The sequence below is a fragment of the Pristis pectinata genome, chromosome 8, assembly GCF_009764475.1.
Source record: "Pristis pectinata isolate sPriPec2 chromosome 8, sPriPec2.1.pri, whole genome shotgun sequence".
Taxonomy (NCBI): domain Eukaryota; kingdom Metazoa; phylum Chordata; class Chondrichthyes; order Rhinopristiformes; family Pristidae; genus Pristis; species Pristis pectinata.
The window spans coordinates 95,102,224-95,127,689 of record NC_067412.1 but is presented as its reverse complement, the minus strand read 5'-3'; the positions used below and the strand labels follow the sequence as shown (position 1 = coordinate 95,127,689).

The 25,466-nt window shown below is 43.1% G+C and overlaps 1 protein-coding gene across 2 annotated transcripts in view; it reads right to left on the bottom strand.

The window, feature by feature from the left end:
* Positions 1-373: 373 nt before the first annotated feature.
* The window catches only part of LOC127573037 (LON peptidase N-terminal domain and RING finger protein 3-like), a 45,552-nt gene continuing 20,459 nt past the window's right edge, over positions 374-25,466 (bottom strand). Inside the window, exons 7-12 of one of the 2 annotated variants that reach the window (XM_052020813.1) lie at positions 22,637-22,790; positions 20,295-20,416; positions 17,966-18,124; positions 14,158-14,320; positions 10,688-10,837; positions 374-4,945 (exon numbers count right to left, since the gene is read on the bottom strand). In XM_052020813.1, the coding sequence (XP_051876773.1) occupies positions 4,787-4,945; positions 10,688-10,837; positions 14,158-14,320; positions 17,966-18,124; positions 20,295-20,416; positions 22,637-22,790 (907 nt within the window). In that variant the 3' untranslated portion in view covers positions 374-4,786. The remainder of the gene's footprint in view (positions 4,946-10,687; positions 10,838-14,157; positions 14,321-17,965; positions 18,125-20,294; positions 20,417-22,636; positions 22,791-25,466) is intronic. The other variant, XM_052020814.1, reaches the window with a different exon arrangement.

The following is a 25,466-nucleotide window of genomic DNA, read 5'->3' as shown; positions in this document are numbered from 1 at the left end:
CAGTAGATCAGGCCACATTCATTAAGAGAGAAACTGAGCATTTTAGGTTAATCTTTTACCAGAAAAAGATTTTTTCTAGACTTGGTGTTGGGCTAGATTGAATAAATAAAGTAGTAATATTCAATGGATCAATGTCACACCTGTGATGAAAGGTCATCTACCTGAAACATTAACTCTGTTTCCCTCTCCATGGATGCTGCCTGACCTACTGAGTATTTACAGCTTTTTCTGTTTTATTTCCGATTTCCAATATTTGCAGTGTTTTGCTTTAGGGCATCTATCTCCATAATAGGAACAATCAAACTACTCAATATTCTTATAGTGAAAGCACTGAGTTTAAAAAAAAGACCACAAGCCACAGGTTAAACACGGTTTTATTTAACAGCATGGTTGTGTTAACCGTAATCATCACAAACACTTAATTTTAATTGCACTTCCAAATCTTTGTTGATTTAAATATTTGCTTCACGAGTATCTCCATTAAAATGCAAACCAGAAACAGAGCTGGGAACATAGGACAAGTCACCAAGACAACAGTGGGCATAACGACACTCAACAACGTCTTTAGTTTCACAGGAATAGTTCTACATTTTTACATAAGCCACTACAATCTTGAGGAAGCATTGAGTCACAAAACTTTCAGGACGCAGCTGCTCTTTTGTTTCCTACTTGATAGAGAAATATTAAGATTTAGGAAATGAAGGAGGCTATGCTGCCCCTCAAGGCTAGTCTACCATCCAATGAGATCATGTACTTCCAATTCAATTTACCCACCTTCGCTCCATCTGCCTTGATACCAATACCCAATGTGAATATACTGAGCAAAACCTTGCAAAGAAAATTATCCTGACAGTATCCACAGTCTGTTGGGAGAAAGAGGTCTGGAAACTAAATGAGGTGAAAGGCAAAAGATACGGGGAAGATGCGAGGGAAAACATTCTTGTTAAATGCAGAGAGAGGTGATGATCTGAGATTCAGCTGGCTCTAAAGGTGATGGAAATGGGGGCCAACCAGGGCTTTCGAAAGGAAATTGGAAGGACATTTGATGGAAAATAAGTTAAGAGGGCGGAGGGGAAAACGAGGCTGAAGTTGATAGGTGGGGAAAACTGAATAGGAACTGGACTTAATGCACCAAATGGCCTCTTTCTATACAGAGAAGGTTCTATGTTGTTGAAGCTCCCTAGAATAGAAATTTATATAAATATAGAATATAATACCTGCTCAAACCACAGTCGCAGGTACTTCATCCCTAGAGCTTTCTACCTCCTCTCTTTCAGACATTTGAACAACCCACCTCCCTGATCAATCTTTTGATCATCTGTCGCAATACCACCTTGATGGTAAATTTGGTTTGATATGCTATAAACTAACCAAGAATGTTTAACCATGTTAAAGGTGGTATTTAAAAACAAGACAACGTCAATACTTGCAGTCCCCAGGTTACGACAGGGCTCCGATTCTGAGGACTGTTCGGCAACCGAACTGTTCGTAAGGTGGGAATGAACAACAAGTGTGTGGGAGAGGGTCGCAACTGTGACGGGAGAGCGAGCAGGCGCGGGAAGAGCGGCCGCCAGCCGGCCTCACTGACTCGGTGAGGGAGCGAGTGAGTCTGTTCAGCGCTCCCGGCTCTGCTCGGCTCCACCCAGTCCCCGACTGTTGTGGTTCAGGGGTGGGGGTGGGAGAGAAGGCAGGTGGAAATGCCCCATTCCCACCCAGCAGAAGATGCCTGCAGTCCCACAGCAGCCGGCAAATCCATCCTCATCCGTCCTGCCAGTCTCCCAGATGCTCATCCCAGTATGGGCTGCCTATAACCCTCAGTGGACCTGTATGGTTAACTGGTGAAACTCAACACCAGAACAAGACATTAACTAGTGAAAGGCTCAAAATCTACATCACTTGGAATGATGTTTGTAAAGAAGTGAATGAAAGAAAAACTGATCATACTGGGTCTAAAAGTCTGTATTCTCACAAAATTACAGGAGATCGATTGAAGATATTTAAGATGATCAAAAAGCCAGTGAGGGGCTATAGAAACTATTTCTTCTGGTGACATAGTACAAGGAGGTGGGTCGTTGTGGAAAGTGGATTGAAAACCAGCAACTCTTTCTCTCAAAAAGCTGTTCAGCCAATTAATGTTTGTGTGTGTGTGTGTGTGTGTGTGTGTGTGTGTGTGTGTTTGTCTGTGAGAGGTGGGGTGGAGGGAGATTGGGGAATGGGTAGTCAATGGTGAATTGCAAAACAATTGATTATTTCTTTGCTAGGCAGTGCTGTTGAGGATTATGACACCAAGGTGGAGCTAATTCCAGATCAGCCACTATCTAAATGAATGATAGAACAGTGGTCATGGTGGCTAAATGATCCATTCCTGCCCCCTCAACATGGGGCAATGTACTTCTTCATTTATTCTGGATAGATAGTTTAAGGAGGACCAAACAACCTCTATCATCTCTATTTACTTTGTGAACCCAAGTTGTTTCAAGGTAAAATGCGATCGACTTTTTCACAAACATATGTGCACGTAGTTTTGGCCACATCCATTTTTTGTGCAGCGTCTTCCTTATAGTTTCCATTTGTGATTGAGTTCTACAGGACACAACAATATAGTTGTTCATGCATGTCAGGAGATCACAATTCTAGTTCTTCCTGCTATGATGAAAGGACATTTTTAGATCAACTTCAATTGTTCATCATTAATAGAATATCCAGTTCAGCATTACGCCAGACTATTTCTTATAAAGAATAGAAAATAATGATGAGTAAGTCTGGAACTTTTATCTTTCTTTTAACGCAAATTACATTTATTTTGGGAAATGAAAGCTATTCGAGGGAGGGGAAACATTAGACAAGAAAGGCTAAACTGAAACGTCAACATGAATAATTTTAGTTAAACATAGATTAAAGAGGCACATTGTTTAATTGAAATTATACAGTAAATTGCTTTTCTTGCCAAACACTGCTAAACCATCACCTCAATATGCTCAACTGGAAGCAATAAAGATAGGGATGAAAACTGTATACTTTGCTCTTGATGTTCTCTCTGTTCCATCATCTCTCATTGCTTAAATTCTCAAACTGAGTGCTAACAGAACACAGTGCACATGTAAATAATCTGGGGTTTGATTCTAACAGCACTCTGCAACCTAGTCTTGTTTAATCCAAACATGACTGGTGATCGTGAGATACTCCAGAATAAACCAGCACCAAATACTTGGCCTTTATCTATTAGATAACCCCCAAGATAACTTCACAGCACATCAAAATAGTTACACTGAAGCTACTTGTTACATTCAAGCACGAAAGATTGTAGGGTCAGTTGAAATTCACCTATCATAATCAAGTTTCACTAAATGTCAGAGATGGAATTAATACATTTATTAAGGCTAGAGGCATTGACTATCAAGGTCTTGTTTAGGCAAAATAAATTCCTTAACTGCATACAACATCCAAATTATAATTACGATTTAGATGCAGCATTGTTTAAAATGTACATACCAAACAATACACTATATCATCAGAATGTATATTAAAAGTTCTGCTACCTAATCCACTTTAGTGTTTTGAGCCCAAGTGTTTCGAGCCCAAGTGTTTCCTTTAGACAATGACAGAATAATTCAGATATCATTGGATCAGGCAGGTTAAATTATTTCACACATCAAATGCACACTACATAGATTGCTGCAAAAATAAGATAATAAATAAATATATTTTACTTTGGCTTTATGAGAACACACATGGGAAGGAATGTGCAACTCTCAGGTACCGTGTTAAACTGAATGTTACTGATAATATAACAAGAATCCAAAGTTTGACAAGGTGCAAACATTTTTCAAGTAGAAAAAAAGCAAACATTCCCAAGACAACTGGTCTGCTTTAGTGTTATCTGATGCTGGGCATAATGATGCTCATGGAAGACAGGTGCTTCTTTTGACCATTAAGGATACTTAACACCATGTTTTAACTTGGGGAAATTGTGGGAGGTGCAGAGTGTCAGAATGGATTAGTACAATACAAGGCTGTGTGCTGGAATTCCAAGCCCCTGACCTCACTGTGTTATTCGAGGCACTCGAATGGGACCTCTGTGATTTCGCAACATGCTGGGAGAGGAAGGAGAGGGGAATCGGAGGGACTGACGTTTTTTGTCTGCTTTTAAGAACCGTCTTTATACCATACTCACTAAACTACTGTGGGAAATCACAGTAGTCTCCAGATAGGTCAAGAGGGTTCAAAGGAAAGGAAAGGCAAGATATGTGGAGGAGTTGGGAGTTTAAAAAAATAGTAACAAATATTATTTGTGGTAGCCAGGAGTACATTTCAAAGTGAAAGGTTGCATGCAATGTGTGCCCCACAGTTTATCATATCCCAGAGAGTAATATTACATTTCCCCTTCACGACCTTTAGGATTAATCAAGTCATTTCAAAGAGTATTATAGTTTGCATATCACTCAAAATTGAATTCTAAATATATAAGAAAGCATAAAAATTAAAAAAAAACATTTGTTGATCCATAAATATACATATGACTTAACAAAAATATATACTCTTAAAATAAGATAATATTATTGGGATTCAGGCTGTAAAAGGAGTCACAGAAGGTACTGAGAGTTCAGTATTAAATTATATTACCAGTAACACTTCGCATTGGCCTGACAGCACAACCTTCACTACATGGATCCTTTCAAGGACTGCTTCAGTAAGACATGAATGTAGGAAAATCTCACTTGTGTGGTGGCAATGAGGGTTCCTATCACCCTGTAGACAGGGATTGAGATCCAGGCTGGGCAGATAGTCATCGCGGACAATTGCGAGACATGAATAACAACACACGTCGAATGCCATTCAAACGGTCTTGAAGCGACGTCATCGCGAGGAATGGTAGCTGAGCGCGATTTTCCAGTGGCAACACCGCCAAAAGCCACCAACACCAGCCTGGACCATCAGGACTTGCCTAGGATAAAGGAAAGCCAGGAGGATAGTCAACCGAAAGGACACACAGCTTAAAAAAGATGAGAGATCCCAACCCTTCAGGAGTCGGCAGAGATTAAAGATGCACCTGTAGCAATCAAGAAGAGAAATAGGAAACGATCTCTCATTTTATCTACAGACAAAGGCTTCTTTCCTCGAAAAAGGGTGAGCTGTGATCAAAGAGTCTTCAAAATTATATTGAAGTTTTACTGTATACAAGAAGGAAATGATTTTGTTTCTGTATTAATTAGAAACAAGAGGTAGAAATTCCTCCAGTCATATGTGCCAAGCACACAACACAGCAGACTAGGTACTTCTCAGGAATGGAATATTCAGATATGCTGCTCTGGGACACATTTTACATGAGTGACTACCCGGGAAGTTGGTTGGAAGTCACTGGTAAAACTAATCAAGAATTCCAGAGAAACTCCACTGTGATGATCTCTTGACCTCACAATCTACCTTGTCATGGACCTTGCATCTTATTGTCTACCTGCACTGCACTTTCATTGTAACTGTAACACTATATTCTGCATTCTATTATTGCTTTTCCCTTGTACTACCTCAATGTACTAATGTTTTGAAATGATCTGTATGGATGGCTTGCAAAACAAAGTTTTTCACTGTATCTCAGTACATGTGACAATAATAAACCAATTCCAAATTCATTACTTAAAGAGTTTTGAGACAGCGAAACTGGCTACCTAAAGGCGTCAGTTAAATGGATAAGTAAGGTATTTAAAAAGGAAGCTGGATAAGGCAGAGGATGGAATAGAAGCCTTCTCACAGAGGATGAGATGAAGTAGGTAAGAAAGAAGGCTCAGGTGGAGCACAAGCACTGCTACAGATCAGTTGGACGATGGCTTCAATAGTGTAAATTCTATGTAACTTGTCAATGGGTGCAATGCATCACCAATCAGTTTCTTCGACTGTTTAAAAAGTATACAAAATTGGATGAAGATTTAAACAGAGGTTGATTTGTTTATACATGAGTTCACAAAAGTGAAAAATATATCACAGGTTGCTAATTTCAGAAAAACATTATTCAATTTAAATTCATCCAGAGACCTGTGAGCAGCTGTCTCCTAAGTCTATCAAAGATGTCTGCTGCAAAGCTTCAGCAAAATACATCAATAATTGTCCAGATCTCAAATAATTCATTACACTAGATCATTGATAAAGAAAATTCCATATAAATATTTACTGAAGCTAACTGAAAGTACATTGATCCACGTAATGAGGTTTTAAAAGGTCCTGAACAAAGCAAGTTTTATAAAAGGATGAAGGATTCTAACACAAAAAAGGTTTAAATTTAGGAGTCCTATTGCAGAAACGTAGGCTGTTTTAAGGGCTTGTGGTCAAATTGTAATCATGATGATTCTTGGATAAGTAAACCAGTTTTAAAAAGGATGTCTATTCAAATGAAGACAAACAAAAGAAGAGGAGAATGTGAACTGGTTTATTGAGCCATTGTCATGTCCTAAGCAGCATGATAGGAGCTCTCAACACCCAGTGAGTGCTTTCTGGGGAAAACTTCAATTCAATGATGTACGGTAAGTTATTGGGTTCACTTTGATCTACAGACAGACTCCCTGAAGATCTGGTGCTTTCAGGTGCGTCCTTAGGAGTGAGCAATCTTCGGAGATTTGGAAGTAAGCAAAGTTGTGAGCAGCCCTACATGTCTCTTTAGAAAAGGGAAGATAGAGGTGTTGCCCGACAGAAGTCCTTAAGGAGCAACAAACAATCTGCTCGAGCATCTGTGGGAGGGAAGGAATTGTCGATGTTTCAGGTTGAAACCCTGCATCAGGACTCGGGTCAAACTCTAATCATGATGATTCTTGGATAAGTAAACCGGTTTTAAAAAGGCACAATGCATTATGGGGCGATCAGGACCTAGGACACAGGTCCTGATGGAGAACTTCAACCCGAAACATCAACAATTCCTTTCCTCCCACAGATGCTGCTCAACACTCTGAGTTCCTCCAGCAGATTGTCTGTTGCTCCAGATTCCAGCAACTGCAGTCTCTTGTGTCTCCAAAGCCCTTAAAGGTTTGATTGGCTGGCAGTAGAGAGGCTTCCATTTCTGGGGTGAGGGAGGGGGGGGGGGGGTGCTGGTGGCAGGGGAGGCCAGAGTTAGAGATCAAAAAGTTTAAGCCTGTCTCAAATAAATCCAGGGGGAAATTCAGGATGATCTTCTTCATCCAGAGAATGGTGAGAATGTGGAACTTGCTCCCAAAACGAGGAGCTGTGATGCAGGAATAGTGTCACAAATTCTTGGCTGCTGAAGCAGCATCAGTGGAGTTAGAGGTCATTTTTAAGATTGGTGTTCCTTCACCACAAAAGATCACTGACCTTAAGTGCTAAGTCTCTTTCACTCTCTCTAAGTTGCTGCCTTACCCACAGAGTATTTCCAGCACTTTGGATTTTAATTTCAGATTTCCAGCATCCACAGAATTTTGCTTTTGAAAGCAAGAGAAAAAGCCTCAGAAATAAGGAAGAGGATTTTTTTTTAATATATAAATTGGTAAATTCGTTTATTATTGTCACACGTACCCAGGCACAGTGAAAACCTTGTCTTGCGTACCGTCCATGCAGATCAATTCATTACAACAGTGCATTGAGGTAGTACAAAGGAAAACAATAACAGAATGTGGAATAGAGTGTAACAGCTACAGAGAAAGTGCAGGGAGACTATAAGGTGCAAGGCTATGATGAGGCAGATTGTGAGGTCAAGAGTCCATCTTATCATACTAGGGAACTGTTCAATAGTCTTATAACAGCGGGATAGAAGCTGTCATTGAGCCTGGTGGTACATGCTTTCAGGCTTTTGTATCTTCTGCCCGATGGGAGGGGGGAGAAGAGAGAATATCCTGGGTAGGTGGGGTCTTTGATTATGTTGACTGCTTTACTGAGGCAGCGAGTAGTGTAGACAGAGTCAATGGAGGGAAGGCCAGTTTCATGATGTGTTTAGCTGTGTCCACAACTCTCTGCAGTTTCTTGCGGTCATAGACAGAGCAGCTGCCGTACCAAGCCGTGATGCATCCAGATAAGATGCTTTCTATGGTGCAGTGATCTTTGGTGAGGGTCAAAGGGGACGTGCTAAATTTCTTTAGCCTCCGTAGGAAGTAGAGGCGCTGGTGAGCTTTCTTGGCCATGGCGTCTATGTGGTTGGACCAGGACAGGCTATTGATGATGTTCACTCCTGGGAACTGGAAGCTCTCAACCTTAACTTCAGCACCACTGATGTAAACAAGATCATGTGCACTGCCCCCCTTCCTGAAGTCAATGACCAACTCTTTTGTTTTGCTGACATTGAGGGAAAGGTTGTTGTCATGATACCATGTCACTAGGCTCTCTATCTCCTTCCTGTACTCTGACTCATCGTCATTTGAGATACGGTCCACTACGGTGGTATCATCTGCAAACTTGTAGATGGAGTTAGAGCAGAATCTGGCCACACAGTCGTAAGTGTTTAGGGAGTAGAATAGAGGCTGAGGATGCAGCCTTGTGTGGCACCAGTGCTGAGAATAATCGTGCTGGGGGTGTTGCTGCCTACCCTCACTGATTGCCGTCTGTTGGTTAGGAAGTCAAGGATCCAGTTGCAGAGGGATGTGTTGAGTCCCAGGTCTTGGAGTTTGGTGATGAGTTTGCTTGGAATTATAGTATTGAAGGTGGAGCTGTGGTCAATAAACAATAGTCTAACGTAGGTGTCTTTACTGTTCAGATGCTCCAGAGATAAGTGTAGGGCCAGGGAGATGGCATCTGTCATAGACCTGTTTCAGCAGTAGCTGATTTGCAGAGGGTCGAGGTTGTCTGGGAGGCTGGAGATAGTGTGCACCGTGACCAGCCTCTTGAAGCAATACATTTCTCAATTACACATTGCCCTTGGCAAAGTCACCAGGTAACAAGGCATCAATCTCCAGTCCACTGAGTGGGCCTCAACACCACCTCACCCTACCTCCCTGGTCCTCTCCATTGTCTCCGAACTGTCAAAGTGCTTGTCCAGCACCCGATACCAGATAAACAGAAGTTTCCTTCAATTTAATATCAGGAAGACTGAAGTATTTATTTTGGACCTTGCTTCCCAAGCTACCGATTACATCCCCTCTCCAACAACTGACTGCAGCTAATACAGACTCTTCACGGCATTGAGCTCATATTTGGCTCCGACGTCAGCTTCAGGCCACTTATTCATCCCACCACCTGGACTGGATTTTCCCATCTCCCTGATGCCCCACAAATCTGGCCCGACTCCACTCATCCGCTGCTGGGATCCTTTTCCATGTATTTGTTACTTCCACACATGACTTCACCAATACATGCCTGACTAGTTCAAGATGTCTCCTTTGCTCTACCTTCCTTACACTTGAAGTCATTCGAAAGCAATGCACCTCCTACCTTACACCAATCCCACTCAACCATCGCCCCCAGCTTCACTCCCAGTTAACCAAACATTCTCAAGCTTGTTTGAAATTCCCTCCAGGATATTCTCCCTCCCTATCAGCCAACAATCCTCTGGGGTCTCTGAGTTACTCAAATTCTGGTCGCTTGATAATCCCCAAATTTAATAACTCTAACTTGGTTGCTGTGCTTTCAGGTTCTTAGGCTCTATGCTCTCAAATTCCTTTCCTATCTTAAGTACAGCATGGAAACAGGCCCTTCGGCCCAACTGGTCCATGCCGACCATGGTGCCCACCAAGGTAGTTCCACTTGCCCGTGTTTGGCGGCACGGTGGTGTAGCGGTTAGCGTGACGCTATTACAGCGCCAGCGACCCGGGTTCGATTCCCGCTGCTGTCAGTCAGGAGTTTGTACGTTCTCCCTGTGTCTGCGTGGGTTTCCTCCGGGTGCTCTGGTTTCCTCCCACATTCCAAAGACGTACGGGTTAGGAAGCTGTGGGCGTGCTACGTTGGCGCCAGAAGTGTGGCGACACTTGCGGGCTGCCCCCAGAACAAAGATTCATTTCACTGCGTGTTTCAATGTATATGTGACTAACAACGATATCTTATAATCTATCCCTCTAAACCTCTCCTATCCATGTACTTATTCAAATGTCTGTTAAATGGTGTTATTGAACCTGCCTCAACCACTTTCTCCGGCAGCTCGTTCCATATAAGCCACCCTCTGCGTCAAGAAGTTGTCCTTCAGGTCCCTTTTAAGTCCTTCTCCTCTCACTTTAAACTTGTGCCTTCTAGTTTTTAGTTCTGAGAAAAAGACTGTGTGCATTCACCCTATCTATACCCCTTATAATTTTATTCATCTCTATGAGGTCACCCTTCAGTCTCCTACGTTGCAAGGAATAGTCCCAGCCTGCCCAACCTCTCCCTCTAACTCAGGCCCTTGAGTCCTGGCAAGGTCCTCGTAAATCTCTGCACTCTGTTTGACCTCTATTTCTTTCTTCAAGATACATTAAAACCCATGGCCCTATCCAAACTTTTGGTCATCTGCCCTCGTATCTCCACGTGTTGCAGGGTCACTCTTTATTCGATAATGCACTTTGTGTCATGTTTCATGATGTTAATTGGTTGCATAAATAGATGTTGCAGTGTTGATAGTGGGAAAAATCCGTGTTGAGCACAAAGTACTTTGTGTTACAAAGTATTCAAGTATCACCTCTATGGGCCAAATGGCCTGTTTGTGCTGCAACACAAGCTTGTGTTGGATATCTGTTCACTAAGATAAATCCCAAAGCAACTATGGACTACATGCAGTTGCCAGATAACACACCTGTATATCTGTATCCTTCCGCGGCATTGGCCCAAAGTGGCTCAGAATTCGAGTCTTCAGTCCTTGCTTGAGTGAGCTGAACCACTTGTACGCTTGATCATAAACCAAGTCGTGCAGTCTGAGAAGTTCAGCGTAGCTCTCTCCCTCCATCTGTAAACAGAAAAGTTATGTGGACTTAGTGGGCACACTAGAGAAGTGCTCAGATACAAAGGCAGGTGCATTTCCGTTACATATATCTCCTTCTTTTAACACTTTCCTTGTGTTTTAAGATAATTGGTTAAACAGAGCCAAGAAGGTGTTTTTTGTGGCAAATTTCAGTAGTGTGGGATGCACTATCTGAAAGGGCAGTGGAAGTCATTTCAATGGTAACTGTTAAAACGGAACATGGAGAGGACAAAATCAGTAGGGCTACAGGGAATGCATGGAAGGTGGAGAAGATTTACAAGGATGTTGCCAGGAGTAGAAGGCCTGAGTTATAGGGAGAGGTTGGTCGGGCTAGGTCTTTATTCCTTGGAACGTAGGAGAATAAGGGGTGACCTCATAGGAATTATGAGAGGTGGATGGTAACAGTCTTTTCCCCAGGGTAGGGGAGTCCAAAACTAGGGGGCATAGATTTAGGATGAGAGGGGAAAGATTTAAAGGGGACCTGAGGGGCAACTTTTTCACCCAGAAGGTGGTGAGTGTATGGAACAAGCTGCCAGAGGAAGTGGTTGAGGCAGGTACAATAGTATCATTTAAGAAGCACTTGGATAGGTACATGGAGGGGCGGGGCTAAGAAGGATATGGGCCAAACGCAGGAAATTGGGACTAGTTGGGTGGGCACCGTGGTCAGCATGGACTGGTTGGGCCGAAGGGCCTGTATCCATGCTGTATTGCTCTGTGACTCTGCTCTAATGGAATCAACTGGATGGCTCTTCCAATGGGCAAGCTTGGGCAGAGCTTGGTGATGTTACAAATGCAAAAGTAAACATTCTTATTGATGGTCTCAGAGTCATGGTGTTACAGAGTCATAGAGGTCCTTCAGCTCTCCGTATCCATGCTGACTACCAAGTATCCATCTACACTAATCCCATTAATCAGCTCATTGCCCATAGCCTCTACGCCTTGGCAATTCATCTGCTTGTCTGTGTACTTCTTAAACACACTGAGGCAGTGTGTTCCAGATTCCAACCATCCTCTGGGCGAGAGAAATTCTTCCTCAGGTCCCCTCTAAACTTCCTACCCCTTACCTTAAACCTTTGGCTTCTGGTGTCAGACACCTCTGTTTCGTAATATCTGTCCTGTCTACATCACTCATAATATTTTACACCTCCGATAGGGATTCCCCCTCAACCTCATTTGCTCCTTGGAAAGCAAACCCGGCCTATCCAGTCTCACCTCATAAATGAAACAGTCCATCTCAGGCGAACCTCCTCTGAACCCTCACCAGTGCAATCACTTCCGTCCTCCAGTGCGGTGATCAGAAATATTTGGTATTGGTTTATTATTGTCACTTGTACTGAGGTACAGCGAAAAACTTGTCTTGCATGCATAATGATCAATTCATTACACAGTGCATTGAGGTAGTACCAGGTAAAACAATACAGAATGCAGAATAAAGTGTCACAGCTATAGAGAAAGTGAAGTGCAGGCAGACAACAACGTGCAAGGTCAGAACGAGGTCGATTGTGAGGTTGAGAGTCCATCTTATCATACTAGGAGACTGTTCAATAGTCTTATAACAGTGGGATAGAAGCTGTCCTTGAGCCTGGTGGTGTATGCTTTCAGGCTTTTGTATTTGCAATACCCTAGCCGTGGCCCACCAATGTCTTATATAATTGTACCACAGCTCCCTGCTCTTGTATTCTGTACCCCAGCTGTTGAAGGTAAGTATCCTTTTTTGTCTTCTTAACCACCTTGTCTATCTGTGCTGCCATTTTCAGGTATCCTTGGACTTGTACACCAAGGTCCCTCTGTTTTTCAATACTCCCTTAGGCACTATCACTTATTGTGTATTAGTCCTTGCAAAGTGCATCTCCTTAAATTTATTAGGATTAAACACCATCTACCATTGCTCTGTCCACCTTTCCAGCTCACGGTGAGGGTCTATGATTGGCAGCTTACTTACAATAACAAGATTATGACCCATGTAGCTTGCTTCAACTGCCGGGGAGAAGGATGGAGACACTTGCGAGTGTATGGAGACTATTGGAACCAAGAGCAATGGGCTTGACTTCCCAATATTTACCTAGAAGAGACTTCTTCCATAGACTGTATATCATAAGCAGCCTCACTATCTAACAACAGTGGAGGGGTCAACAGAGGCAGGTGGTGAGGTATAGTTGGGGATCATCGGTGCACAGGTAGAAACAGATGAGAGGTGTTGTGAACACAGCCCAGTCCATCACGAAAACCAGTCCTCCACTGACTCTGTCTACACTTCTCGCTGCCTCAGGAAAGCAGCCAACAAAATCAAGGACCTCTCCCAGCTGGGTCATTCTCTTTTCTCCCCCCTCCCGTCAGGCAGAAGATACAAAAGCCTGAACGCACGTACCACCAGGCTCAAGGACAGCTTCTATCCCGCTGTTATAAGGCTCTTGAATGGACCGCTTGTATGATAAAGATGAACTCTGATCTCTTAATCTACCTTGTCGTGGCCCTTGCACTTTATTTGTCTGCTTGCACTGCACTTTCTCTGTAACTGCAACACTAGATTCTGCATTCTGTTTTTCTTTTTGTACTACCTCAATGTACTTATGTATGGAATGATCTGTGTGGATCACATTCAAACAAAAGCTTTTCACTGTATCTTAGGGCAGGCATGGTAGTGTAGCGGTTAGCGTAACGCTATTACAGCGCCAGTGACCCTGGTTCAATTCCGGCCGCTGTCTGTAAGGAGTTTGTACGTTCTCCCCGTGTCTGTGTGGGATTCCTCCGGGTGCTCCGGTTTCCTCCCACATTCCAAAGACGTACAAGTTAGGAAGTTGTGGGCGTGCTATGTTGGTGCCGGAAATGTGGCGACACTTGTGGGCTGCCCCCCAGAACACTCTACGCAAAAGATGCATTTCACTGTGTGTTTCAATGTACATGTGACTAATAAAGATACCTTATCAGTACATGTGACAATAATAAACCAATTACATGAACTGGATGATAGGAGAAGGATCTTGAGCAGAGTGAAGACGGAAGTAGCCATTTAGGGAAATGGAAGTGGTGAGCTTGGGGCTGGAGTATGGCCAAAAGTCAAGTCAAGTTTATTGTCATGTGATGGGTCTGGTGAGGTACAGTGCAATGAAAAACTTGCTCTTAGCAGCATCACAGAGAATACACAGAATATAGATCAGATATAAATGAAATGGCAAAAAAAAAGTCTTGTCACATAAGCTTGATTCTATGGGAATTATCAGGAAGCACATCGCAAGGAGTTGGTCATCAAAGGGCATAACTTAAAGCTTCAGTCCTTTCACAGAGCAACTGAGGTAAAGCGTCACCTTTCCATCCTCGAGGTACTCAATATCCGCCGTACTATAGCCGTCCTTCTCACTGTGGCGTAAGACCTTAAACCTTCGTCTGCCGATCGTGTCGACCACCGAGCGACCATCCGCGAATAACTCAACACTTCGGACTTCCAGCATACAGCCGTAATCAGCAAAGCTGCAGAGGGTGAAATGAACAGTTGCAGTGCATCTTTACCAATAGTTCTGGGTGACTTGGTTGGTAGCCCTCTCGCCTCTGAGTACGTAGGGCTCCTGGTTCAAGCCCCATTCCAAAGACTGGAGCACACAAATCAATCAAGTACTGAAGAAGTGGTGCACTCTCAAAGTTACCTTCTTTTGGCTTACACATTAACACCAAGGCTGTGGATGCCTGCTCGGGTGCTTGTAAAAGATTGCATTGTTGCTATTATGAAGGAGGAGACCGGGGAGTAATCTCCAATGAGGACATTACCTATAACAGGTGATTTGGTTACTCATACATGCTGCTTGTGGGAGCTTTCCTGCTTCCTCTGTTTCCTACATTACACTTCAAGTGGTCAGGTCCAAATCTTAGACATCAGGCATCAATTTCCTATCCTACCTCATACCTCTGTAACTTGATGCTTAATTTTACGACCCTGGTCTTGGGGGTCACATCGTTCTGAAGCTCAGTATGAAATTCTATCATATTGTGATCATCCCTCTGTAGAGGATTCTGTGCTTTAAGATCACAAATTATTCCTGTCACCTCACCCAATAATAGAATTTAAATTGCCTGCTCCTAGCTGGTTCAATCTGGCCAAGTTCAAAGACCTCAGAATTTTGCAATTCCTTTGTTACATGATCTTTTGGTGCCCTTAATAACGTTCTATCTCGCATTATCATTGTATGGGAAATTAATTCTCTGTGTTTACTGCCCCTTCATGATCCATAGCAGTAACTACAGTGATCCCAAATCCTAATTTTCTGCACTATTGCTTTTATCACATTCTTCATTGCCAGCACTCCTCCACCTCCACTATCCATCTTTGCTAAAAGTTAAGCTCCCCAGCATATTTCATTTCTAACCTGTAACAACAATTCAGTAATGGCTACCAGAGCAAACACATTTATCTGCATTTATGGCATTCATCTTTACAAACATACAAGTTAGGAGATCGGCTCCTCAATCCTGCTTCACCACTCGATAAGATCATGACAGATTTGACTGTAACCTTAACCCAGCATTCCAACCTAGCCCGGTTACCTTTCACACCCTTGTTTATCGAGTATCTATCTATCCCTGCCTCGGCACGGGAGTGTAGCAGTTAGCGTAATGTTTTACAGCGCCAGCGACCTGGGTTCAAATCTGGCTACTGTCAGGAGTTTGTACGTTCTCCCCGTGTCTGTGTGGGCTTCCTCCGGGTGCTCCGGTTTCCTCCCACATTCCAAAGACATATGGGATAGGAAGTTGTGGGCATGCTATGTTGGCGCCAGAAGCGTGGTGACACTTGCGGGCTGCCCCCAGAACACTACGCAAAAGCTGCATTTCACTGTGTGTTTTGATGTACATGTGACTAATAAAGATATCTATCTTAAAATGTTCAAAGACTCTCCTTCTACCACCCTTTGAGGAATGGAGTTCCAAAGAATCAAGGCCTTCTGAAAGAAAAAAAATTCACATCACCGGTCTTAAATGGGTGATATCTTATTTCTAAACAGTGTCTCTAAATTCTACGTTTTCCCAGAAGAATCATCCACAAGAAAATAGGAGCAGGAGTAGGCCATCAAGTCCCTTCAAGCCTGCCCTGCCACTCAATATGATCATGGCTGATCTATGCTGGCCTCAACTCCTCTTCTGCACCAGTTCCCCACAACCCTCATTCCTCAATCTTCAAGTAAGTATCTATCTCCACCTTAAATATATCTAATGACCCAGTCTCCATCAGCCTTGGGGGCAGAGAGTTCCAGAGATTCATTACCCTCTGAGAGAAGAAATTGGTGCTCGCCTCAGTTTTCAATGAACAGCCCCTTATTTCATAGCTGTGTCCCCTTGTTCATGACTCTTCCACTTGTGAAGACATCTCAGTATCTACTCCCCACAACCCCCCCCCCACCATGCTTCTTCTCTTCTTCCCTTTCCTAGCCTCTCTCTTTTTTCTAACCCCCCTTTTTTCCCCTTTCTCTCTGTACCTTTGGCCCATCCCCCGGTGGATCAGCTTCCCCGCACCGGCCTATCACTATCTCTTACCTGCATCTGCCTATCACCACCTTGTGCCCACCCCACCTCCCCTCTTTTGTCCACCTATCACTGCTCTGCTTTTCCCTCCTATATACTGGGGTTCCCCTTTTCCTTTCTTCAGTCCTGAAGAAGGGTCCTGACCCGAAACGTTGACCGCCTGCTTTTCTCCACCGATGCTGCCTGGCCTGCTGAGTTCCTCCAGCATCAGTGTGCTTTCCCTTGGGATCTTACATGTTTGAAATAAGGTCACCCATTTTTCTAAGCTCCCAGGAATACAGACCCAAACTGTCTAGCCTCTCTTGATAGGACAACCCTCTCATCCCAGGAATGAGCCCAGTGAATCTCTTTTGGACTGCCTCCAATGTTACTGTATCCATTTTTAGATAAAGGGACCAAAACTGTGCACAGTATTCCAGGTGTGGCCTCACCAACATCCTGTACAACTGTAACTAAACCTCCCTATTCTTCAACTTCAACTTCTTTGCAATAAAGGTCAACATGCCATTTGCCTTCATAACAACTTGTTGGACCTGCCTGTTAACTTTTTGTGATTCATGCACAATACCCAAATCCTACTGAACCTTTCACATCCACCCTGTCAAATCCCCTCAGGATCTTGTATATTGAATCAAGTCACGTCTTACTGTTCTAAACTTCAGCCGATACAAGACCAGCTTGTCCAAGCCTTCCTCATTAGGACAATCCACCCACTTCAAGTTGTAGTCTAATAAACCTTCTCCAAACTGCTTCCAGCGCATTTACATTCTTCCTTAAGTATGAAGGCCAATACTGTCTTCAATTACCAAGCAACAAGCAATAACATTCTGTAAGCTTTCCTAATTACTTGCTGTACCTGCAAATCATGCATTCGGACCTGGATCCCTCCACCTCTTACAGAACCCTTTCAAACCGGACATTCAGACCTTGAATTTGCCAATTTACACTTGGATCAAGCAGCAATCTGGAGATCTTTACAATGACATTCTGCCATTTGATTTAAATATTCGATCCTCAATACCCTCACCAGAGATGGAAATATTTTTAATTTGTTTATGGGATGTAGGCCAGGCACGGTAGTGTATAGGGCAGGCACGGTAGTGTGTAGCAGTTAGCGTAACACTATTACAGCGCCAGCGACCTGGGTTCAATTCCCGCCACTGTCTGTAAGGAGTTTGTACATTCTCCCCATGACTGCGTGGGTTTCCTCCGGGTGCACCGGTTTCCTTCCACATTCCAGAGACGTATGGGTTAGGAAGTTGTGGGCGTGCTATGTTGGCGCCGGAAGTGTGGCGACACTTGCGGGCTGCCACCAGAACATTCCATGCAAAGGTGCATTTCCCTGTGTGTTTCGATGTACATGTGACTGATAAAGATATCTTGTCTTATCTTAATAGACCATCCCTAATTATCCTTGAGAAGGTGGTAGCTAGCTGTGCTGTTGAACTACAGCCACCCTTGTGCAGGCACCTCTCCCACCAAACCCAAACCACGCACTAACCTGCATCTGCCAACTGACTGCCCGAGCTTCAATCTCCCAACAGTGTCGGAAGCTGACCTGTTGAACCCCCAATGGATGTTGTTGTTGCTATCACTGCAACTTACCCCTTGACCGGGTCACTCATGCACATCCCGAATTGCTTGTTGCCAAATTCCATGCACCTCCGAATCATCAATCGATAACAAGGCTCAAAGATGTGTAGCGGGCATGGGACATTAGGATATGCCATAGTGCAGATGAATATGGGCACTGCTTTGTTGAGGCTGGAGAGAAACATATTTCTAGGTTTATACAACAGTAAAGTAAATCATCCATCTTATATATTTCATGCTTAGTTCTACATAAAGTTATAGTTAATCAATCCAATTCCTCAAATAACCAGTGACACTAGGTCCAAGAACACCAACTTGGTAAATTATATTAGTAAATTGGTTTGTTATTGTTATATGGTACAGTGAAAACTTTGTTTTGCATCCCACCCATACAGATCATTTCATTACATCTTTTGTTATGTTGGCTGCTTTACCGAGGCAGTGAGAAGTGTAGACAGAATCCATGCATTTACATAGCATCTCTAATTCAATGGAACATCCCAAATCAATAACCAGAAGTGGCATTAATCAAAAAGCTGAATTTGAGAAGGACGCATGGATTACAATCTTAAACATTTTTCACAAGGAGCTTGCGAGGCTCATTCCCACAGCTTTGCCAATGCTGTACCTTTGCAATAAACCCATTATAGAGATCTGTGGCAAGGGCAGACCTCCTTACCCCAATAGCTGGACATTTCATTTCCTGACTTGCCTATTAGATGGGAGCCTCACCAACTGAAGCCAGAACAGACTTTTGAAACCTCATGCTCTGCCCCATTAGAAATGAGAGTGCATCAATCCTCATGGTTACCAAGAAAGTAAAGACTAAGGGCGTCATTTTTATGCTATTATGGAGTGAGACAGTGGTGCAGCAAACAGAGCTGCTGTTTCTCAACTCCAGTGACCTGGGTTTAATCCTGCTCTCTGGTGCTGTTACAAAGAGTTTGCACCTTCTCCCTGTGACCACGTGGGTTTCCTCCGGTGCTCCACTTTCTTCCCGCATCCCAAAGATGTGTGGGTTGGGAGGTGAACTGGCCGCTATAAATTGCCCCTTGTGTGTAAGTGTGTGGCAGAATCTGGGGGAGTGGATGGAAACAGGGAGGGAATAAAATGGGAATAAAGGAAATGGATACTTGATAGTCGGCATGAACTCAATGGGTTGAGGGACCTGCTTCTATGACGCAAGACTTTATCACCAAATGAATTTGGCCCCCACATGCGTTAATGCCAATGGGTGGGTCTGTTGGTCCCTGCATCAGAAGTCCCACTCCAGAAACCTGAGGGTTAAAGCTCAGCTGTGCCATCTACGTTCTCAGGTAGATATAAAAGATTCCATGTATAAATCAGCTGCCACATTCCAAGAGTGTTTGCATTTCAAAAGCACTTCTACGGCTGCTAAAAACTTGGGAATATTCTGAAGTCATGCAATGCTCCACATAAATGCAAGCGATTTTCTTTCTTTAGCATGGACCCTGCAAGAAAGCTAAACTTGAAGAGTCAATGCCTTAGAACACAGAACCGTACAGCACAGGAACAAGCCCTTCAGCCCACGATGTCTGTACTGACCCTGATGCCAAATTAAACTAATCCTATCTGCCTGCACAAGGTCTACATCCCTCCATTCCCTGCATGTTCATTTGCTTGTTAAGCAAAGCCCTCATTCTTCAGAGCTTTGGAAAACCTATAATTGGAAGTCTGTACGTTAATTTAATTTATTAATATTATTAATATAGAATTATTCTTGGTTTATTAATGGATTATTTTGGTCACTGTATTGAGATATAGTGAAGAGCTTTTGTTTTGCCTGTCATCTACACATAATTACATTAAAAGAAAACAGAATGTAGAATATAGTGTTGCAGTTACAGAGAAAGTGCAGTGCAGGTAGGCAAATAAAGTGCAAGGGCCACGAAGAGGTAGATTGGGAGATCAGGAGTTCATTTTTTAGCGTACGAGTGATCCATTCAAGAGTCTGACAACAGTGGGATAGAACTGCCCTTGAGCCTGGTGGTTCATACTCTCAGGCTTTTGTATCATCTAGGAGAGGGGAGAAGAGAGAATGACCGGGGTAGGAGGGGTGCTTGATTATGTTAGCTTTATGTTAATTTATTTAAAAATATTATTATGTTACTTAATTTATTAGCTCTGAATCACCTCTACCTAATTTTGCTGGTTTTGGTAATGAAATGAGGTAAACAACAGCATGCAGGTCAAAAGAGAAAGGTTAGACTGCAAACGAATAGTAATCCCTCAATGGACTGAATTCTAACCAAATACTGATGATAATTTTCCTTTAAATAGAAATTACTATTCAATCTCTCATCATTTAAAATTGACCTACTTCGATAACTCTGCCATCTCATCATCATTCACCCTTTTCCTTTCAGCAAGTTCCTCTGGCAAGTAGTAGGCAATGAGCTCTTCTATTAGAAAAGTTCTGCTGTACTTCCTCAGTGTCTGATACTGCAGAAAGGAAGAAGTTTTGAGTCAGCATTCCTTTTTAAATGAGTTGTCCTCATTACGCTGTAAATTGGATACACCAAACCATGGAATAAGCCACAACAGCGCTGAGAACTACATACTGTGGTGATACTTCAAACCACTCAGGATGCAATAAGCTCATTCCTGGTAGCTTTCAATTAAGGCAGGCATGGTAGTGTAGCGGTTAGTGTGACGCTATTACAGCGCCAGCGACCCGTGTTCAATTCCGGCCACTGTCTGTAAGGTTTGTACGTTCTCCCCGTGTCTGCGTGGGTTTCCTCCGGGTGCTCCGGTTTCCTCCCACATTCCAAAGACATACTGTTTAGGAAGTTGTGGGCGTGCTACGTTGGCGCCGGAAGCGTGGCGACACTTGCGGGCTTGCCCCCAGAACACTCTACGCAAAAGATGCATTTCACTGTGTGTTTCGATGTACATGTGACTAAGAAAGAGATCTTATCTTATCTTAAGTAGAGAAATAGGCCATTCAGCTCAAAAGATGCATGCTAGCACTTATGCTATACTGGAGCCTTCTCCAACTCACACAAGAAGCAATTGAGCCTGTACGGCACCTAGAAACAGCAACTTCACTTAATCCCACAATTCTAGATCCTTCCCCCAAACTTCAGACTCTTTTACTTCCAACTTCAAATGATTTATGAAATTACCTTTTAAGGAAGAGCCAACAGCTCTCCGTGGAGAAATATATCTGATTTTCCCTTCAGATTCTTTGCCAATGATTTAGTTATTGACCAACTAGCCAGAGGGAATAATGTTCCTTATCTGCTTAATCAAAACCTTTCATCAATTTAAAAACCTCCATGAGTCACCTCTTAACCATCTCTTCTCTGAGAAGAATGATCCAAACTCTTCCAACCTCCTGTCCAAACTGAAGTTTCTCATCCCTGGTCGCACCTTGGTCTAACTCCTCTTGCATTCAACATAACCCTCTCATCATCTCTCCCTCACATGCTTCTCCTGAATGTACCTGCTTTTTGCATCAATGACTCCCTGTGGTGCTGACTTCCACATCCCCACAATTCCTTGGTTAAAGCATTTTTCCTGAATTCTGGTCTCATGTACAAGTGGAAACCTATGCACCACATTCAATCTATCAAGTCCCTTTACAACTTCAAGGACCTCTCAGTCTTTCCCTTTCGAGTGTCTTTTCCTTCTATGCTTTGTTTCCCAGATTACAAATGGTGACTCACTCTTAAGAACGACATTGAAAATACCAGACCTGTTTTGGCTAAGTATACCTGAATATCATAAATTGACTTCAACACTACAAATGTGTCATAGAACATAGAACAGTACAGCACAGGAACAGACCCTTCAGCACACAAAGACTGTGCCAAACACAATGCCAAATTAAACTAAATCTCTTCTGTCTGCACACGATCCCTATCCCTCCATGTTCATATGTCCATCTAAAAGCCTCTTAAATGCCACTATTGTGTCTGCTTCCACCACTACCCCATTCAAGGCACCTACCACTTGCAGTGTAAAATAAAATTGCCCCGCACATCTTTTTTAAACATTCCCCCCCTCATCCTTAATGCATGTCCTCTAGTATTTGAGATTTCTACCCTGGGAAAATGATTCTGACTGTCTACCCTATCATTGTCTCTCACAACTTTATAAACTTTTATCAGGTCTCCCCTCAGCCTCCAATGCTCCAGAGAAAGTAACCCAAGTTTGACCAACCTCTCCTTATAGCTCATGCCCTCTAATCCAGGCAGCATCCTGGTAAACCTCTTCTGTACCCTTTCCAAACCCTCAACATCCTTCCTGTAATGGGGCAATCAGAACTGCACAAAATACTCCAAGTGCAGCCTAACCGGTTTTATAGTGCTGCAACAGGTCTTCCTGGCTCTTATACTCAATGCCCTGAACAATGAAGGTGAGCTTGCCATATGCCTTCTTTACCCCTCTAACTACTTGTGTGGCCACTTTCAGGGAAATCACTGAATTTCGTTTTTTTCTCATCTGTGTCTTCTCCAGGTCACATGGTTCCTGGCCATAAATCTCTCTGCTCAGTACATCATGGCTTCATGGGGCAGCTTAAACAAAATCAATTCTCATTTTCCTGTCTGAGTAGATCTTTTCCTGAATAGCTTTGATTTTAGGCTATGAAGTCGACTGCAGTGCACAACTAACTGAGCTCCAATAACAATGCTCAGTCCCCTACATACGAGGACTTACCTCGGGTAGGACTTCTTTACAAAGAGGGCACTTTGGACTGTGATCCATACAGCGCTCGATACATTTCAGGCAAAAGGTGTGTCCACATGGAGTGGTGATGGGTTCATAGAGTAGCCTGAAAGGAAACAAATACCAAAAACGCAGACCACAACACCTTGCAACAAAGGGTGAATGATGATACGATCATTGAGGTGTTAATGCACAAATTTAAAACCTTTTTGTTTCACTGCTTATAGTAACGACTTTGAGAATGGAAAATCCTGAACTCCAACTCCCAGCGTCAAACACCCCCAGTTTAGACAGAGGGAGACTAAAGCTCCCTTCTAACCTGATCCAACCTTGATAGAGGACATTTTACCATTCCATTGTGACATTTATGCCATTTCCTACACTATCCTTTGGACTCTGTTAAGTCCAAGGATCAGTTAGAACCAAAGTAAGAACAGTTTTCAACCCACGTCCAATAGGACCTTAAGTGAGACTCTTTATTCAGGTTTTTACAATGTACACCAGAGACCTTCAGCCCTGCAGCCTTTGTTGGAAACAAGCCCAAGATTTAATGAAAATCCAATGTCTAATCCACACAGGTTCTCCAATATAAACACTTAATGCTATTTTAAGGGAACTATTAACCCACTTAAATAGTAATTATGCAGCAGATGCTTTTTCCTTTATTCCTGTTATTTTTAAAGATATTGTCTGACCCCATCTACTGGTTTTGATCCACATGCTCCCCAACTCTACAATACTTATTTGAGCCAATGAATAATTGTGATGGTAAATAAGTTTGACACATGTCCTGAATGTAAGAGTTTTAAATTATTATATTGATAGGTTCATTTACCTACAGAGGCAGGACCACAGTTGGCTTTGTAAGCTCCAAATATAATCAAGTCTCTTGCTTAGGCCTAGTTTGAGTCTTTTGACTCAAGGTTGAAACACAATGACTATTCTTTTACTAGTAGTCAGAAACAGTATTTCACAGTACTTCCCTCTCTATTGAACTTTGCACATTGATGCAATCATGAAGAAGGCACGCCAGCAGCCCTACTTCGTTAGGAGTTTGAGGAGATTGGGTATGCCACCAAAGACTCTTACAAATTTCTATGGATGTACGGTGGAGAGCATTCTGACTGGTTGCATCACCGCCTGGTATGGAGGCTCCAATGCACAGGATCACAAGAGGCTGCAAAGGGTTGTAGACTCAGCCCGCTCCATCAAGGGCACAACCCTCCCCACAACTGAGGACATCTTCAAGAGGCGCTGCCTCAAGAAGGCAGCATCCATCACTATAGACCCTCAACGTCCAGGAAACGCCTTCTGCTCCTTTCTACCATCAGGGAGGAGGTACAGGAGCCTGAAGACCCTCACTCAATGATTCAGAAACAGCTTCTTCCCCTCTGCCATCAGATTTCTGAATGGTCCATGAACTACCTCATTATTCCTTTTTTTTTGCACTGTTTGTTCTGTAATTTATAGTAATTTTATGTCTTTGCACTGTACTACTGCTGCAAAACAACAAACTTCATGTCACCCATGTCAGTGATAATAAATCTGATTCTGATGAATGACTAAGCACTCATATGTCAGCTCGACACTGTACTGAGTCAAAATGACTCACTTTACAGGTGCTAGTACTGTGCCAGTCTTGCTGCTTTGTTACCGTATCCTTCACTGACTCAAGTTGCTCCTCACACAGTCAACCCAGCACTTCCTCGGCTTTTCTTAGCTTCTTGTCCTATTCAACACGCCACAGGAGTCAATACAGCCAGCTGCGATCTTGAAGTGAACCATTAACAGCCATCATTGCTTCATTTTCTACAGAAGAGTTTTTTTTATTCAGGCATCATCTGTGATGCTGTGATCCTTTGTATCTTGATATTCCTTTCAACCAGTTCATCACTCTCATCTTTAGCTTGGCAACTTTTTCTCTTATTCAGACACTTAGATCCACGTGATCTTCACAAACTCTTGCCTGTATTTTTAAGTCAGACTTTCTTTTCTCTTTTTTATCTTCTGTAATCTTGCAAAACTAGCAAGTTCATCTTTCGCTTCATGCCTTGTTCGCGACTCCCAGTCTCTGAGATATCTCTAAAATTTCAACCTGCTTTGCTACATATACTCAACAGTAACATACACATCTTCCAAACTTTGAGTGACACTTTTTTAATAACGTAATGAAAAACACTATAATGCTGGAGGAACTCAGCAGTCCGGCAGTATCCATGGAGAAAAGCAGGCGGTCAACGTTTCGGGTCAGGACCCTTCTTCAGGACTGAAGATAGGAAAAGGAGAAGCCCAATATATAGGGGGGAAAAGCAGAGCAGTGATAGGTGGACAGAAGAGGGGAGGCGGGGTGGGCACAAGGTGGTGATAGGTAGATGCAGGTAAGAGATAGTGATGGGCAGGTGCGGGGGAGGAGGGGAGAGCAGATCCACCGGGGGATGGGTCAAAGGTAAGGAGAGAAAGTTAAAAAAATGTAGAAAAAAAAGGCTAAGAAAGGGAAGAAGTGAAAAGCACGGGGGGGGGGGGGGGTGTGCTGTGGGGAAGGGGGTGGGAATTACCTAAAGTGGGAGAATTCAATGTTCATGCTGTTAGGCTGCAAGGTTCCAAGACGGAATATGAGGTGCTGTTCCTCCAGTTTGCGCTTGGAATTCTCCCGGCAGTGGAGAAGGCAAACTGTAGGAACAGCAGCTCATTTTCCATCTTGGAACCTTGCAGCCTAACAGCATGAACATTGAATTCTCCCACTAAGAAATTCTTTCCCCCACCCCTCCACCACGTTTCTTCTCTTCCCTCTTCTAGCCTCTTTTTTTCCTCTCTCTCATTA